At 41.2% G+C, this 16,700-nt stretch overlaps 1 protein-coding gene across 1 annotated transcript in view; it reads right to left on the reverse strand.

Annotated features, from left to right (window-relative positions):
• PACRG (parkin coregulated) overlaps window positions 1-16,700 on the reverse strand; it is a 514,304-nt gene that overhangs the window by 288,579 nt on the left and 209,025 nt on the right. The window contains exon 2 of the mRNA XM_004368787.1: window positions 5,241-5,412. Coding sequence (XP_004368844.1) covers window positions 5,241-5,412 — 172 coding nt within the window. The remainder of the gene's footprint in view (window positions 1-5,240; window positions 5,413-16,700) is intronic.

Below are 16,700 nucleotides of genomic sequence, written 5' to 3' on the forward strand. Positions count from 1 at the left end.
AACTTTGTATATGGGGCAGGTGATTCTGCATTTCCTGAGTCCATGAGGTCTGAGGTCCTTTAATTAGACGTATTGGAAAAAATGGTGCCTAAATTATTTTCTCTCCCAATTTTCTAAAAACTGTTCCATTACTATCTGGAATTTACTGTTGCAAAAAGTTTTTGGTCCAGTTATTTTTATTTCTTCAGTGTGCTGCCTGCCTTCCCCTGTGCAGATGTTTGAAAGATTTTTCTTCTTCTTAAAATGTAAACTTTTTTGGGGCAAAAAAATGTGCCTAGATGTGGGTTTCTTTTTGTTGATTTTCTTTAGATTGAAACGAGCCTTTTCCACCTTTGTGATAAAGATTTTTATCTCAGGAACTTCTAATCATCTCTGCCATTCTCATTTCTGTCCCTGTTCTGTCCTCTTCCTCGTGGGAACACCTGTAACCTGTAGCTCATGTTTCTGTCCTGTGTCCTGCACTCCCTCTTCTCACCGTATTCTTATATACTTGTCTTTTCTGAGACAGCTTCTTAGGTTGTGCTCTGCACTTATAACTTGATATGTGAACTTAGTTATTCTCTGCGCCCCCATGGAGATTTCAGTTCTACTTTGGAGCCCACGGTGTAGTGGTTAAGAGCTCAGCTGCTAACCAAAAAGTCAGCAGTTCAAATCCACCAGCCACTCCTTGGGGCAGTTCTACTCTGTCCTACAGGGTCACTATGAGGTAGAATCAATTCAATGGCAATGGTTTTTTACGGCATTTTTAGTTTTCCTTATTGCACTCAGCACTGCCTCATTTTTGTTTGAGTCTGGGCTCTTTTCATGGACTTCCACTTCAGTTTCATAGAGACTGTGTCTCCTGACTCCTGAGGATGTCAGATTTCTGCAGGTTTCTTCCAGTTCCTGTACTAAGTGCTGGCAGGTGCTCTTTTCCTCTGATTGACTGCTCAAGATAGTATTTCCTGCCCCATGTGTAGCAGTTTTTCTCAATAACCCACGTGGTTGTGTTACTGTTATTGCTCTTGCTTTTAGTGAGGAGAGAGATTCCTAAACATGGTTTGCGGGTCGCTCTTGGCTCCTCTCTGTCCTCCTGATGGCCACCTGTATCCCCTTCTGGGTGTAACATGCAAAGCTTCCCGAGGCTCTCTCCTGCTATTGCTCTGCTGGGTTGAGATGGATGTGTCATTTCCTCAGTGGGTGGTCTCTGAACAGACGGAATAAATGAAACGCTACCATCTCTGGGGCTGCCTGCAAAGAAGGCATGTCTTATTTCATCCTTGCCTACAGTCAGTGATCCATTGCCAACTCCAACCACTTTACCAGCTGCTGTCGAGTTGACTCTGACTCATGGTGCTCCATGCGTGTTAGAATAGAGCTGTGCTCCATAGGGTTTTCAATGGCTGTGACCTTTCCGAAGTAGACTGCCAGGACTTTCTTCCGAGGCTCCTCTGGGTGGACTCGCACCTCCAACTTTTTGGTTAACAGCCTAGTGTGTTAATTGTTTGCTCCACCCAGGGACTCCCCAGCTACTTTAACCCAGTATTTTCTTACAGTCTCTAACTCAGAATAATTCTGTTGTTATTGTGTGGTCAAGTCAATTCGGACTCATAGCGACCCCGTGTGACAGAGGAGAAGTGCCCCCTCGGGGTTCCTAGCCTGAAATCTTTACAGGAGCACGTCACCAGGTCTTTTCTCCTGCTGAGGGGCTGGTGGGTTCAAACTGCTGACCTTCGGTGAGAAGCCGAGCGCTTGACTGTTGTGCCACCAGGTACTTTAAGATAACTCTAGGCGGTGGAAATCACAAAAGGGGGCGAGAAAGGAAAAAAACAACAGTTGTGTCATAAAGCACCATAAATGGAATAGAGGTATTAGGTACTCACTCACTGTTTTGGTATCACAGAATGTAGGGTCTTAAACCAAGAAGCAGTAGAAGAAAGAAAGGGTCTTCTTAATTTTTTTCATATTAGAAACTCTAGAACCACTGAACGTGCCCATTTGTCATCCCAGTATATCCATCTTAGAATGAGCTGAAATCAATCGCAGATTCTAGAAATATCTTGGCAGCTAGACTTCTGCCTTGGAGTAAGCTTATATATATTGCTTTGCCTTCATAAGTCTCAGAATTTAAGAAAAGCTATCTAAGACCTTGTTGCTGGTGATGATGAGGTTAATTTTCGCCAGTGGAAGGAGTCAAAATCATACTAACGGTATGGTTTGAAAATCACACAGCTGGTATATGTTATGCCAATTATATGCACCAACGGGCTTCTAGATCAATTAGCCTCATTTCACAATTCCACCGGAAAGATTTAGCGTATGCATGCAATGTTTTTCACACTGTTCTAGAACTGTGCGTGAGCTTGCGTGGCTAATCAGCACACCTTCCTGAGAAAGGTTTGGCTCTTAGTAGCATAAACAGATTGAGAAGAAACAAGCCAGGTTAGACTCAGGATCAGTACAGAACAGCAGACGCCCAGGAAGCAGCAATGATAATCACCAGGATGAATTTTCTTTCCTTCCATAACCTTAAATTAGCAAATTCCTATAGAGTTAATTTTCCTTGACAAATCATGTTTACTGAGTCCTTAATAATGTTTTCCCTCAGCAGCAAATGACCTCTAGTATGTGCCTACTGTAAACTTTGTCCTTAAGACAGAACACTACCCTCTTAACTCATTTGAGTATCTTTAAAATACAGATCAAACGAAATCGAGAATCAATTCACCTCGCCCGCAGCACTCTAATTGGGCGTGTTTGAATTGTAAACAGCATAATCAAGCTGTCACTTAGCAACTCTCTCTCTGCCCTTTACTGTCCTGAGCGGAGATATACGGGGAGACTGCTAAGCAGGCAGCGATCCTCACATGAATAGTTTATACTAAAGGAAGAGACTTCCAGGTACTGCTGTTCGGAGGCCGCAGGAGGGAAGGGAGAGCCCGATTCCTGCAGGTGGTTCCTGGAGAGAATATTTTGGGCCTTTGTTGTGTATCAGTAACGCTCGCATATCATCTTCTAGAAACGTAGCATCGCTACCAGCATTTAACGTATTCAAAAATCGCGACCTCTTAGAATAAATCACGTTTTAAACAGGTTCGGATGTCGCTCAGCACTCTATATCCCTCCTGAAGGCCTTAAGGACCAGCCCTTCAGGCCGCTGATGCAGGAGGGAAAGGAAAACTGCTTTTTAATCAGGTCCTTTTTAAGGAGTGGCGTTTCTTTCCATATGACTTTTCACACCCAGTAAAACAAACCAAAACCAAACCCACTGCTGTCGAGTCGATTCCGACTCATAGAGACCCTGAAGGACAGAGTAGAACTGCCCCATAGGGTTTCCAAGGAGCGCCTGGTGGATTCGAACTGCTGACCTTTCGGTTAGCAGCGGAGCTCTTAACCACTGCGCCCCCAGGGTTTCCTCACGTCAAGTAGCCAAGTCCTTTTGTTTGTTTTTACTTTCTGTGACTTGGTGGAAACGTGGTCAGTTACAAATCTCTTACAGAGACCTCAAAGGCATGGGTTTGAGTTTCAAAGTAATTCAGCTTATGCAGTAATAACTGAACTGCTGAAAATCTAGGGTTCTAATGACAATTCAAATTAGTAAAAAGAGATCATGGATAAGATGCCTCCCCCCCCAATCCCGGTCTATCAGTTTGTTGCACTGTGGTGCTGTATATGTTGTTGCGATGCTAGAATCTATGCCACCAGGTTTCAGCATGGCTTCCAGACTAAGACAGACTAGTAAGAAAGGCCTGGTGATCTACTTCCCAAATTTAGTCAGTGAAAAACCTACGGATTACAACAGAATTGTCCAAAAGAGCGCTGGAAGATGCGGCCCCGAGGTTGGAAGACACTCAACATACACAGTGGTCACAACAACGGACTCGAGCATGTCAATGATCATGAAGACGGCCCAGGACCAGGCAGTTTCCTTCTGTTGTGTATGGGGTCGTGGGTTTGCTGTGAGCCAGAGCCCACTTCAAGGCAACCTCTACCACCACCACCAAGAACAGCTACGATGGATGAGATGAAATAACCCAGACCGTGGACCTTACTGAACTATTTTCTTCTTGTTTTGGCGAAACACCTGGCAAAAGCGCACCTTGGAGAGCGAGGGTGGGGTTTCCCCTGCGTCCTATTTGGAGACTTGGGAGTCATCTCGCCAACTACCCTGGGGTAGGAAATGAGCAGGCCTGGTGCTGGAGGAAGCAGAGACCTTCTGGCCCCTCAGAGCCCTGGCGCAGCCGGGCCCAGGCCCACAGTGTGTGAATGCCTGCAGCAGTCCTGGGTGGAGACAGGGGTTTCCCTTGCGTGTGGAATGAACCGGCAGCAGCAATGCAGGGTGGGGCAGGAGACTTCTGGGATGCCACCAGAGTCTGGGGTGTGACAGCGGGACCCTCTAGTCCTGACAAGGTGGGTGCTGAGAGGAGCCAGGCCTGACCATTTAGGCCTCAAGAGAGGCCGTCCTTGCTCTGCGTCTCAGGTGTGCCCACGAGCACGGCTCTATCACGAGGGCCACCTGTCACTACAATAGCAGGTAAGAGGAAGGTAAGAAGAGCGGACAGAAAGAACTAGGTGCTTGTTCCAGGCTGTGTGCTGTGTGAGGCAGTCTCTCGGGAACATCGCAGAAACAGTCTTAAAGGGGGCTGCTTTCAGACGAGCTGGCCAAAGCCATTCGTACCAGAACAATGTGGCCATGACATGGACATGTCACCTCATCTCACAAACAGACAGATGAAGCCCGAGGCAGGTTACCCTAGAGTCCCTCCAGGTACCCTCTCACCGATCAAACATTTCAAGTATTCTGAAACGTTCATCTTCTATTTCAGATGTGGTTTTCCAAAAATTATGCATTCTACTACCTCAGAGATCCTAAACATACTTGGGTTTATGTTGAAATATTAAAATTTAGGCATGCCATTTAAAAAGAACTTGGGAGTTAGTAGCAGTTTATACACACTAGGAGACACACTTTATCTATTTCTGAATGTCTACATTAATGTTAATGCTTGTGTCATTACTATGAGGCATTTTACATTCGTGTAACCCCCAATAATTTAGTCTGTGTAAATGGATAAGCTACAGGGCAAGCATCCACGATGGGACAGATCTGAAGGTTTGGGATGTCTGGCCTCATAAATCAATTTATAAAAATTCCCAGCAAAGCAGGGAATATCCTCAGTCTGTTGTGTTTTTTGCCTAATGAGCAAGTTGTCAGAGAGCTGTGCGCACCCTGAGTGATGTGTCTTCGCCTGCTCACTTACTTTTTATCGGGATAATGAGCTGAGGGATGACGGGCAGGATCTTGTTGCCCCCGTGTTCCAGCATGTCATGGATTCCTTGCCGAGCAAAGAACTCATAGGGAAATGCCATTTCACAAAGCCCATCAAAAAACAGAGGCAGATAATGATGGTAATCCAGCTTCTCGATTTCTACCTGGAAACAGAGAGAAGAAATGCCACATGAAAACAGCCACAGAGCAGATGCAAAGCCAAGCTCGCCGCCAAGCTCTGTCACCAGAGGACGGGGAGGAGCAAGCTCGTTAGAAGGGTGGGACCATGTTACTAACCAAGTCGTCTAACTACCTGCAAAAAGTCATCATGGTTTTTATCTGTTAGCAATGAGGTTAAAATCATTGACCTTTACATCTTAAGAGTTAGGTCCCTTATTTAAAAACATCTACATTAAAGCATTTAATATTTGTTCCATTTTTGGGTTGTTAATTTTTTACCATTTGGCACCAATGTGATAATAAAAAGGATTCAAGAAGCCCACAGTATGTGTGCTGAAAAGATCTATGTAAGAATAAAATGAAAAATAAAATCAGCTCAATATAGAATAGCATCCAAATTTCTAATAAGAATCTAATAGACACTGTACATTAATACACTCACGAGAAATATGCATGGTGCTGGGCAAATATGAAAAATGAGGGGATATTCCCAGAGCCTGGGGGAAAAGATGAGAAAAGAGGGAAGATGCAGCATGGGCTGACCCTGGGCGGACCTGGCGAGTGGTTCCGCTTCTCTCTCCTGATCCTCTTTATCATGATTAATGCACTCTGCCTTAGTCTTATCTGATACTAATATTCCTACAACCGGTTTGCCTATTACATCTTTCTCTCTCCTGTTACTTCCTTCCTTCCTCTATCCTTAGGTTTTAAGAGTACTTCTCTTAAGTCGCTGGATTTTGTCCCCCTCATCCCCACCATTTGACAATACGTTTTCAAGCAACAAATACTGATCACCCACATGAGTCTTATTCTTAAGAAGTCTTAATCTTAAGAGAAGGAGAGAGAGAAAGAGAGAAGAAGGAAGGAAAGAAAGGAAAGCTAGAAGGAAGAAGGAAAAGCAATGAAAGAAAGGACCGAAAGAAAAGAAAAAAAGGAGGAGCAACCGAGGGGTAAAAAAATGGAAAGACTGAGTGAGAGATACTGAAAAAGGGAAAAGAGCATCTCTGTGTCTTTGAATCATCCTAACTCGCTGATCACTGTCAGTTCTTTCCCACCGAGAATCCCCTTCTGTGGGTGCTTTTTGGACTTGCTGACTAATTATTTGGCGTATCTATTATCACTGCAGATCTGCTGCCAAAACAGTGGAGTAACACCTTGAGTTGTTTTGCTGGGAATACAGGTAATAACTGAAGTTAAACAAATAAACAAACCACAAATAATTCTCCACGTTTCTTGTAGATTTTTGAAGGCTGTCTGTAAAACCTGGCGTAACTCACATGCACACCCAGGCATTTGTGACAGGGGATGCTGCCGTAGTAATTTACAGTGGAAATAAGGTTTGCATGTATGCACTGTAAGGAATCTTTCATTGATCCTGTTTAAGGTACTGGTGTGAGCAATAAAGATAGTGAAAAGTCAGTATTTCTCATTGATATTGTCCAAATAGTTGAAATAATAAATAAATAAATTGAGTTCCGAACCTCTCTAAATGTTATAGGTATTGCCCTACTTGCTACCGGGTGATTTTTTTGTTTGTAACTTTCTTTTCTTCTTTCATATCTTCTAGGGCTCTTTTTTGTCATTATAATATTGTTTTCAGTTGACGACTTTGACCTAACCAAAAAAAAAAAAAAAAAAAACCAAACCCATTGCTGTCGAGTCGATTCTGACTCATAGCGACCCTATAGGACAGACTAGAACTCCCCCACAGAGTTTCCAAGGAGCGCCTGGTGGATTTGAACTGCTGGCCTTTTGGTTGGTAGCTGTAGGCCTTAACCACTACACCACCGGGGTTTCCTAGCAACCCTACAGGCCTCTTAAATTCCATTTAACATCAGGAGTTTTTCATTTTTAAGAACACATCTGACTTCTCTTTAATCGGAAATATTTTTCTTCTTTTCTGAAAAGTTCCTTCCAGCTACTGCTCCATTTTCATGTTGCACCTCACAGTAAAGCTTTTCAAAAGAATTTGCTGTGGTCACTGTCTACACTTCCTCACATCCCACTCTCTCTCCAAGCCACTTCAAATGGGCTTCTGTCTCTACCATTTCAGTGAAGGTGCTTCTATCACGGACGCCAATGGCCTTTATTTTATCAAATCCATTGGTCTCTTTGCTGTTCTCATCAGAGGGACACAACTGACCTTGTGACGATGTCTTCCTTCGTCTGCTGACACCACCCTCACCCCCAACACTGCGAGTCATCCTTAATCCCCTTCCCTCAAATCCTGTGTTCAATCCATCAGAAATCCTATTGGTTCTAACTCCAACAAATCCTACTTCCTCCACTTTTCACCGTTTTGCTCAGTACCAGCTAAGTCTACGCCACCAACTTGCCTTACCTGGATTATGGCAACAGCCTCCTAACTCATCTCCCTGTTTCCATTCTCCATACAGGTAGGGCCCCTCCCCTGCTAGTGCTCCTGACAAGTCCCCCAAGGGCTCCTGGCCTATGTCTGTGCCCGTCACTTCACACCCTCCTCCTGCTGTGGTCTGTGCTATGGTGACACCAGGCCTACTTGGTCCTCAGACCAGCGGCCCAGCTTATTCGTCCTAGAGATGTTCTTGAACATGCTGTCCCTTCTCACCAGAACTCTCTACCACCGGCAGCTTCTTTTCTTCTAGATTTCAGCTCAAGTGAGGCCTTCCCATCACTGCCTAAATCCCTGTTAGGTTTTCTTGTAGCCTTTACCATGTATTCATTTATAATCACTTAAGTTCTGTTGTTCAGCGTCATTGCCTGGAACCGCGTTAGGCACATAATAGGGGAATGCTCAATAGGCAGGTGCTAAATTTTAATTCTGACCTTTGGAATCAGTCCTGTATGTGAATGTCTTTGAAACAATGACTCAATGATAAATGGCTACAGATAGACCCTGAGGACAGGGACCGTGGCAGTCTGTACAATGTACCCTATAGTATGAAGGAGTAAGTTTTTATTAATTTATGTATTCTACTACTTTCTATATACAAATAAAATGCTTTATCCCCCCTCTCTTTATGATTGCACTAATGATGCGCATTTCATGAACTTTGTATTTCAGTAAAAAATAGGATGGGCTTCCTGATGCTTCTATTAACCCTCATTTCACTGGACGTCACTTAGAACTAACCGGCAATTCTGTTTACTTTTAAAGCCTTAGAAGGAGATGCTTCTGTTTTTCACAATATTATCAAATGCAAGCATATTAAAGCACGTCCATAAATAATATATTGGTAATAATAATCCAAGGTCTTCCTTTTAAAAAATCCACATGTTGAGAATAATTTAAGAGTAAAACAAAAATTTAAAGAAGAATTAGGAGTTTGCTTATTTATCTTTGTACGTGTGTTTGTCATAGTGTGACTACTATTCACTGTAGCATTATATATGTGTACATTATGTAGTAGTGGAAGAAAGACCTGATCATCTACTTTAGAAAAATCAGCCACTGAAAACCCTCTGGAGCACAGTTCTACTCTGACACGCATGGGGCTGCCATGAGTCAGAGTCGACGCCACGGCCACTGGATTGGTTTGGTTCATACTATACTAAACTGAAACCAAACCCATTCCCGTTGAGTAGAATCCAACTTATAGATAAAAATAAAGTTTAAAACAACAACAACAAACCCGTTGCCACTGAGTTGATTCTGACTCATAGCAACCCTAAAGGACAGAGTAGAACTTCCCCATAGGGTTTCCAAGGAGCGGCTGGGGGATTTGAACTGCAGATCTTTTGGTTAGCAGTCATAGCTCTTAACCACTACGCCACCAAGGTTTCCAACTCATAGATGTTGTTGTTGTTGTTGTTGTTAGGTGCCATCAAGTCGGTTCCGACTCACAGTGACCCTATGCACCACAGAACGAAACACCCCCCAGTCCTGTGCCATGCTCACAATCGTTATGCTTGAGCCCACTGTTGCAGCCAATGTGTCAATCCATCTCACTGAGCGTCTTCCTCTTTTTTGCTGACCCTCTACTTTACCAAGAATGATGTCCTTCTCCAGGGACTGATCCCTCCTTACCACATGTCCAAAATATGTTAAGATGTAGTCTGGCCATCCTTCCTTCTAAAGAGAATTCTGGTTGTACTTCTTCCAAGACAGATTTTCTTTTGGCAGTCCATGGTATATTCAATATTCTTCACCAATACCACAATTCAAAGGCATCAATTCCTCTTCAGTCTTCCTTATTCATTGTCCAACTTTCACATACATATGAGGTGACTGAAAACACCATGGCTTGGGTCAGGCGCATCTTAGTCTTCAAGGTGACATCTTTCCTTTTTAACACTTTAAAGAGGTCTTTTGCAGCAGATTTGCCCAATACAATGTGTCTTTTTATTTCCTGACTGCTGCTTTCATGGGTGTTGACTGTGGATCCAAGTAAAATGAAATCCTTGACAACTCCAATCTTTTTTCTGTTTATTGGTCCAGTTGTGAGGATTTTTGTTTTCTTTACGTTGAGGTGTAATCCGTACTGAAGGCTGTGGTCTTTGATCTTCACCTTCAGCTCATAGATACATACTGCTAAACTGATAGCTTCTTTTGTTCATTTAGATTTACAAAGGTCAATTATACTGTTTATTTGGCATCAAACCTTTTTTTATTTTATTTTTTTGCTTTTAAGATAATTAGTTATAATGATAAGTATTACACTTTATATGTTTTTTTAGTATTCCTATAAAAATGCTTGTTTTCAAATTTCTTAAGAATTTGGGAATCTTTCTTCAAAGTTTATGCAGAAAATCCTGAATATGAAGAAAACTGAAGTAGGACACAGAACAAGGTATGTTTTTGGCACATCAGTTAAAATTACATGGTAATATGCTGATGGATGACTACTTTGATATTAACTAAGAAACATCAAGAATTTTTATTCACAGAATCTCCTTTGTAAATTCATATTTTATAACTTTTTAAAGATCACATAGGATCTACAAGTTAATCTCTAAATCTTACAGGGCCCTTTGGTCCAAAGCAATAAAATTCTATCTTGACCCAGCCTATCAAATATAACATCTTATCCTTGTAACAAAGCTGTAAGGTGATAATGTTGTACTAAAAGGTCAGAGACACGATGAGGTAAATGATTTTCATTTAAAAAAAAAGTCAAATCAGAGACTTACTCTTACATTTTCCATATCATTTTTTCAATCAGAAAAATGAAATATCATTGAAAATATCTTTTTTATGATTCCTGTAAGAATCTCCTAGTATCTTGCTTAGAATTACAAGTAAATCTGAAAAGGTATAATTATCTATTCATATATTATGCCCTCCATTTAGACTTACCGGACATTTCTAAAATAAGGCATTAACTCAATGGTTTTCAACCCGAGGTAGCTGTTCAGTTACCACAAGAGGTCTTACAAATCATACATATGACACTAAAGTCCTGTCTGCAGATGGTATGTGTAACATTTCATACGTAGATGAACTGCTATTTTCAAAATGAGTGTGGATGTGGTTGTAATGACTAACTAAAAATAATTTACGTCATTTTATATTTTCTCAATGATACCGAAAGTACAAGTACTATCATGAGATAGCGCATAGCATTTTTTATGTTAAAAATAAGACGTTTTAAAAGGAAAAATGCTCTGAAATGTAGCAAAAGAAGACTTCAGGCAAGATGTCATAAAAGACTGATGTGGATCCCTAAACTGCTATAAAGTCTAAAAATATTAAAAACAAAACAACATGTCTTAAATTACTAGCTGAGTTGAGGAATTACTCAGACTCTAGAGACAAAGACAAAACCCAGAGCCACAGAGGTGAGCTGGAGGTGATGCCACGTGACCCAAGGAAGTCTCAGGCACAGATATTGATTGTAAGACTGAGACTGGGGTGTGCATGTCTCAGGAGTTCAAGGAAACAGGGCATTTGGCAAGAGAAGGGAATTCAATTGAGACCCATGCATAAAACTGGGACCCTAAAGGGCTACCCACCTGTGAAAGGGGCCTGGAAAACCTCTTCCCAGTGGCTCATGGAGACAGATAGAGAACTTGGAGGCTGACCAAACCTCTGTTGTTGTTAGGTGCCATCCAGTTGGTTCCGATTCATAGTGACCCTATGTACAAAGGAATGAAACACCGCACAGTCCTGCACCATCCTCACAATCGTTGCTATGCTCGAGTGCATTGTTGCAGCCGCTGTGTCAATCCATCTTGTTGAGGGTCTTCCTCTTTTTTGCCCACCCTCTACTTTACAAAGCAGGATGTCCTTCCTTCTCCAGGGACTGGTCCCTCCTGATAACATGTCCAGTATGTGAGATGAAGCCCTGCCATCTCTGATGCTAAGGAGCATTCTGGCTGTACTTCTTCCAGGACAGATTTGTTCATTGTTCTGGCAGTCCATGGCATAGTCAATATTCTTTGTCAACACCATAATTCAAAGGCATCAATTCTTCTTCAGGCTTCCTTATTCATAGTCCAGCTTTCACATGCATACGAGGCAACTGAAAACACCATGGTAGGGTCAGGCTCACCTTAGTCCTTCAAGTGACATCTTTGCTTCTTAAAACTTCAAAGAGGTCTTTTGCAGCAGATTTGCTTAGTGCAATACAACCATCATTTAATTTCTTGACTGCTGCTTCCATGGGCATTGACTGTGGATCCAAGTTAAATGAAACCCTTGAAAACTTCAATCTTTTCTCCATTTATCATGATGTTGCTTATTGGTCCAGTTGTGAGGATTTTTGTTTTCTTAATGTTGAGGTGTTACCCATATACTGCAGGCTGTGGTCTTTGATCTTCGTCAGTAAGTGCTTCAAGTCCTCTTCACTTTCAGCAAGCAAGGTTGCTTCATTTGCATGATGCATGTTAATGAGTCTTTCTCCAATCCTGATACCCCATTCTTCTTCACAGAGTCCACCTTCTTGGATTATTTGCTCAGCATACAGATTGAACAGGTATGGTGAAAGGATACAACTCTGAGACACGCTTTTCACGACTTTAAACCATGCAGTATCCCCTTGTTCTGTCTGAACAACTGCTTCTTGATCTATGTACAGGTTGCTCATGCGCACAATTAAGTATTCTGGAATTCCCATTCTTCGCAATGTTATCCATAATTTGTTATGATCCACACAGCTGAATGCCTTTGCATAGTCAATAAAACACAGGTAAACATCTTTCTGGTATTGTCTGCTTTCAGCCAGGATCCATCTGACATTAGCAATGATATTCCTCATTTCACGTCCTCTTTTGAATCCATCTTGAATTTCTGGCAGTTCCCTGTCCATGTACTGCTACAACCACTTTTGAATGATCTTCAGCAAAATTTTACTTGTGTGTGATATTAATGATATTGTTTAATAATTTCCACATTCTGTTGGATCATCCTTGTTTGGAATGGGTATAAATATGGATCTCTTTCAGTTGGCTGGCCAGGTAGCTGTCTTCCAAATTTCTTGGTATAGACAAGTAAGCACTTCCAGCACTGCATCTGTTTACTGAAACATCTCGATTGGTATTCTGCCAGTTCCTGAAGCCTTGTTTTTCACCAATGCCTTCAGTGCAGCTTGGACCTCTTCCTTCAGTACCACTGGTTCCTGATCATATGCTCCCTCCTGAAATGACTGAACGTTGACCAACTCTTTTGGGCACAGTGACTCTGTGTATCCTTCCATCTCCTTTTGATGCTTCCTGTGTCATTTAATATTTTCCCTGTAGAATTCTTCAGGATTGCAACTCAAGGCTTGAATTTTTTCTTCAGTTCTTTCAGCTTGAGAAGTGCTTAGTGTGTTCTTCCCTTTTGGTTTTCTATCTCCAGGTGTTTGCTCATTTCTTTATAATACTTTACTTTGTCTTCTTGAGCTGCCCTTTGAAATCTTCCATTCAGTTCTTTACTTCATCATTTCTTCCTTTCACTTTAGCTGGTCAACGTTCAAGAGCAAGTTTCAGAGACTCTTCTGACATCCATTTTGGTCGTTTCTTTCTTTCCTGTTTTTTTAATGACTTCTGGCTTTCTTCATATATAATGTCCTTGATGTCACTCCACAACTCATGTGGTCTTCAGTCATTAGTGTTCCTTGTGTCAAATTTATTCTTGAGATGATCTCTAAATTCAGATGGGATATATTTTCAAGGTTGTACTTTGGCTCTCAGACTTGTTGTAATTTTCTTCAACTTCAACTTGAACTTGCATATGAGTAATTGATGGTCTGCTGAGGGTATAGAGGTCTTAATTCCAAAGGGAGAACTGCTCTCACCTAGAGACACAACATAGATTCCATTGAACCGGAAGCTAAGAATGCCACCCAGCCACTTTGGGCTCCTCATGCCTCTGGATCAACAGGCAAAGAAAGGAGTTACCATATTGGTTGGTGTGACTGACCCTGACTACCAAGGGCAAATTGGACTGGTACTGCACAATGGAGGTAAAAAAGAGTATGTCTGGAATACAGGAAATCCCTTGGGGTTCTCTTAGTACTACCATGCCCTGGGATTAAAGTCAATGGAAAACTATAGCAAATCAGTTCTGACATGACTACTAATGGCCCAGACTCTTCAAAAATGAAGGTTTGGGTCATTCCACCAGGCAAAGAACCACTACTGGCTGAGGTGCTTGCTGAGGGTAAAGGGAATGGGTAGTGGAAGAAGGTAGTTCTAAATACCTGTTACAACCACGTGACCAGTTGCGGAAACGAGGACTGTAATTGTTATGAATGTTTCTTCTTTGTTTTATTATATGTGTATGTGTGCATATACATGTATGCATATATTTGCATATATATACATACGTATTTATATAGCAATTATTTTTGTTTTCTTCCCTTATCCCATCGCTTATAAAATACAAGATGTGAATGGGGCTAGTGTGTTTTTGGTTGTATGTGTGTTATTTGTATCATGTTAGGTGGAAGTACGACTTTGTAATTGTCTTTATTTATAGATTGTATATGGTTTAAGGAGATGTGTACAGATGCCAAGTTGAGAAAGGGTGGACTATGAAGGTTAAGCTTGGCGGGGCTATGACTCTCAGTGGCTTGGCAGTTATATAGTAATGTAGTCATCCTCCATGGTGTGCTCTGATGTGATCAGCCCATCAGTTGTAAAGGGAGTTTTCTCAGAGGTGTGACCTATATCCAATATGTATATATGGACATTCTGGCAAAGCTCGCTTGCTTGCTCTGGATCCTGTATCCGATTCATCATCATCTGACCTCCAATTCTTGGGACTTGAGACAGCTGCCTGCCATATTGCCTGCTGATCTTGGGATTCATGAGCCTCTGCAGCCTGCGAGCCAGCAGGCTGTCATCTGATCTGCTGATCTTGGGTTCGTCAGCTACATGAGTCAGAAGAAGCCTCCAGCCTGATGCCTGACCTAAGACATACAGTGTCATTATATTAAAAAATATAGTGACTAGGTTGAACAATCGATTGGCCACAGGTGAAAAAAGAATTAGGGGCCTGGATCACATACCTGAAGAAATAACTCAGAAGCAGCAGAACGAAATAAGGCAATGGAAAATATGACAGAAAAGTCAGGGACATGAGTTGCTCTCACGTGTGGCTAAATAGTAGTTGCAGAGGAGAGAACAGAGAAAGAAGGAATGGTATACAACTCCCTAAATGAGGCTAGCATAACCTTGGCACTAAACCAGATGAAGACAGTTCACTGACGGTAAAGTAAAGTACTAGCAAATTTAAGTCAATAGCTGTTAAAAATCATGACCAAATATACAGAAATGTAAGGCTATTTCAACAGCAGGTGTACCTTTTTTAGATTAAAGGAGGAAAACTGAAATCATCATAATAGATGCAGGTGAAATATTTAATAACATTAATTTATTTTTTAAAAAAAACTTAGCAAAAACCTACAGCTAACATCACACTTTATGGTAAAAGTTTAAGAACATTCCCATTATGGTTAGGAAAAAAACAAGAAGACTGTTACCATAATTTTTATTTGGCATTGTACTAGGTGTTCTATTTAATGCAGTACAACAAGAAAAACAAATATGAAGATTGGGAAGGAAGAAACAAAACTGTTCTTATTTGGGGGATAATACGAATCTATAAACAAATTTAAATAGTAAGATAGTTCAGACAAAATTCTGCGTAAAAGATCAACACACTAAAATAATATCTTCCTGTACACCAGCCAAAACTACTTAGAAAAAAAGATTTTTTTTTTTTTTAAAGATTATGTTCACAGTAACAAATAAAATGAAACCAACCCTTTGCTAGCATTTTTTTTAACCAGGGGGATAACTGAGAGCAAAACGTGTTAAAATATGTCTTCAAAATTCCCCTTTCCTCTATCACATTTTTGTGATACCTAACAATAGATACCTAAGACTTTAATGGAGACAATAATAAAGCTCACTGACAAATATAAACGAGAGACAGATACAGTCTTCTATGAGTAAATGGATATGTTGATTATGCTCATAGGAGTCCCACTTGGCTGCTAACTGAAAGGTTGCAAGTTTGAGTCCACCCAGAGGCACCTGGAGGAAAGGTCTGGTGATCTACTTCCAAAAAATCAGCAACTGAAAACCCTATGGAGCACAGTTCTCTGGCACACATGGGGTGGCCATGAGTTGGAACTGACTTGACGACAATTGGTTGGTTTGACTATGCTCATGGAAGAGGAGACTCAACATTATAAACATGGTGACTCTACCCAAATTAATTTACAAGTCCACGTAAATTCAAAGCACACTTTCTATTTTTTAGAGGGAGAAACTGAAGCTTTGAGAGGCTCAGTGACATCTTTGAGACCACACACCACGCAGTGACAGAGTGAGAGGACAAATCCAGTGTTTTCTCCCATTGACGTTTTTTCACTACCTGCATGGCTTTCTGTATACACTACAAATACTGATGGCCCCGTCTGGCTGGAAGATATTAACTACTGAGTAACAAATATGGACTTGGGAATGGAGAATAAAACTTTTTTTTATAGAATAACCTTATTTAAGTTCCTGTCGAAACGCTAACAAGACAGTTAAATGTCAGTTGTAAGCAGGTCTAGGATTTATGCACGCTTAACCTTTATTATCCAGGAATTGTGTGTTCCTAACTGCAGTAGTCAATGAGTGATACTTTCAAGTGTAATAAATAAAAAAGAAAGAATCCTTGTTCTATAGCTTTGAACATTCCGACTCTCTGACACTTGTCATAAAGCTAAAATAAATTTCCTAAAACTTTTAAGCTAGCATTTTTTTTTTTTTAACCAGGGGGATAACCAAGAGCAAAATATATGTTAAAATATGACTTCAAAATTCCCCTTTCCTCAATCACATTTTTGTATAATGCTAAAAAATAGTCTAATTTGTT

Source organism: Trichechus manatus, unplaced genomic scaffold (assembly GCF_000243295.1).
Source record: "Trichechus manatus latirostris isolate Lorelei unplaced genomic scaffold, TriManLat1.0 scaffold00002, whole genome shotgun sequence".
NCBI classification, from domain to species: Eukaryota; Metazoa; Chordata; class Mammalia; order Sirenia; family Trichechidae; genus Trichechus; species Trichechus manatus.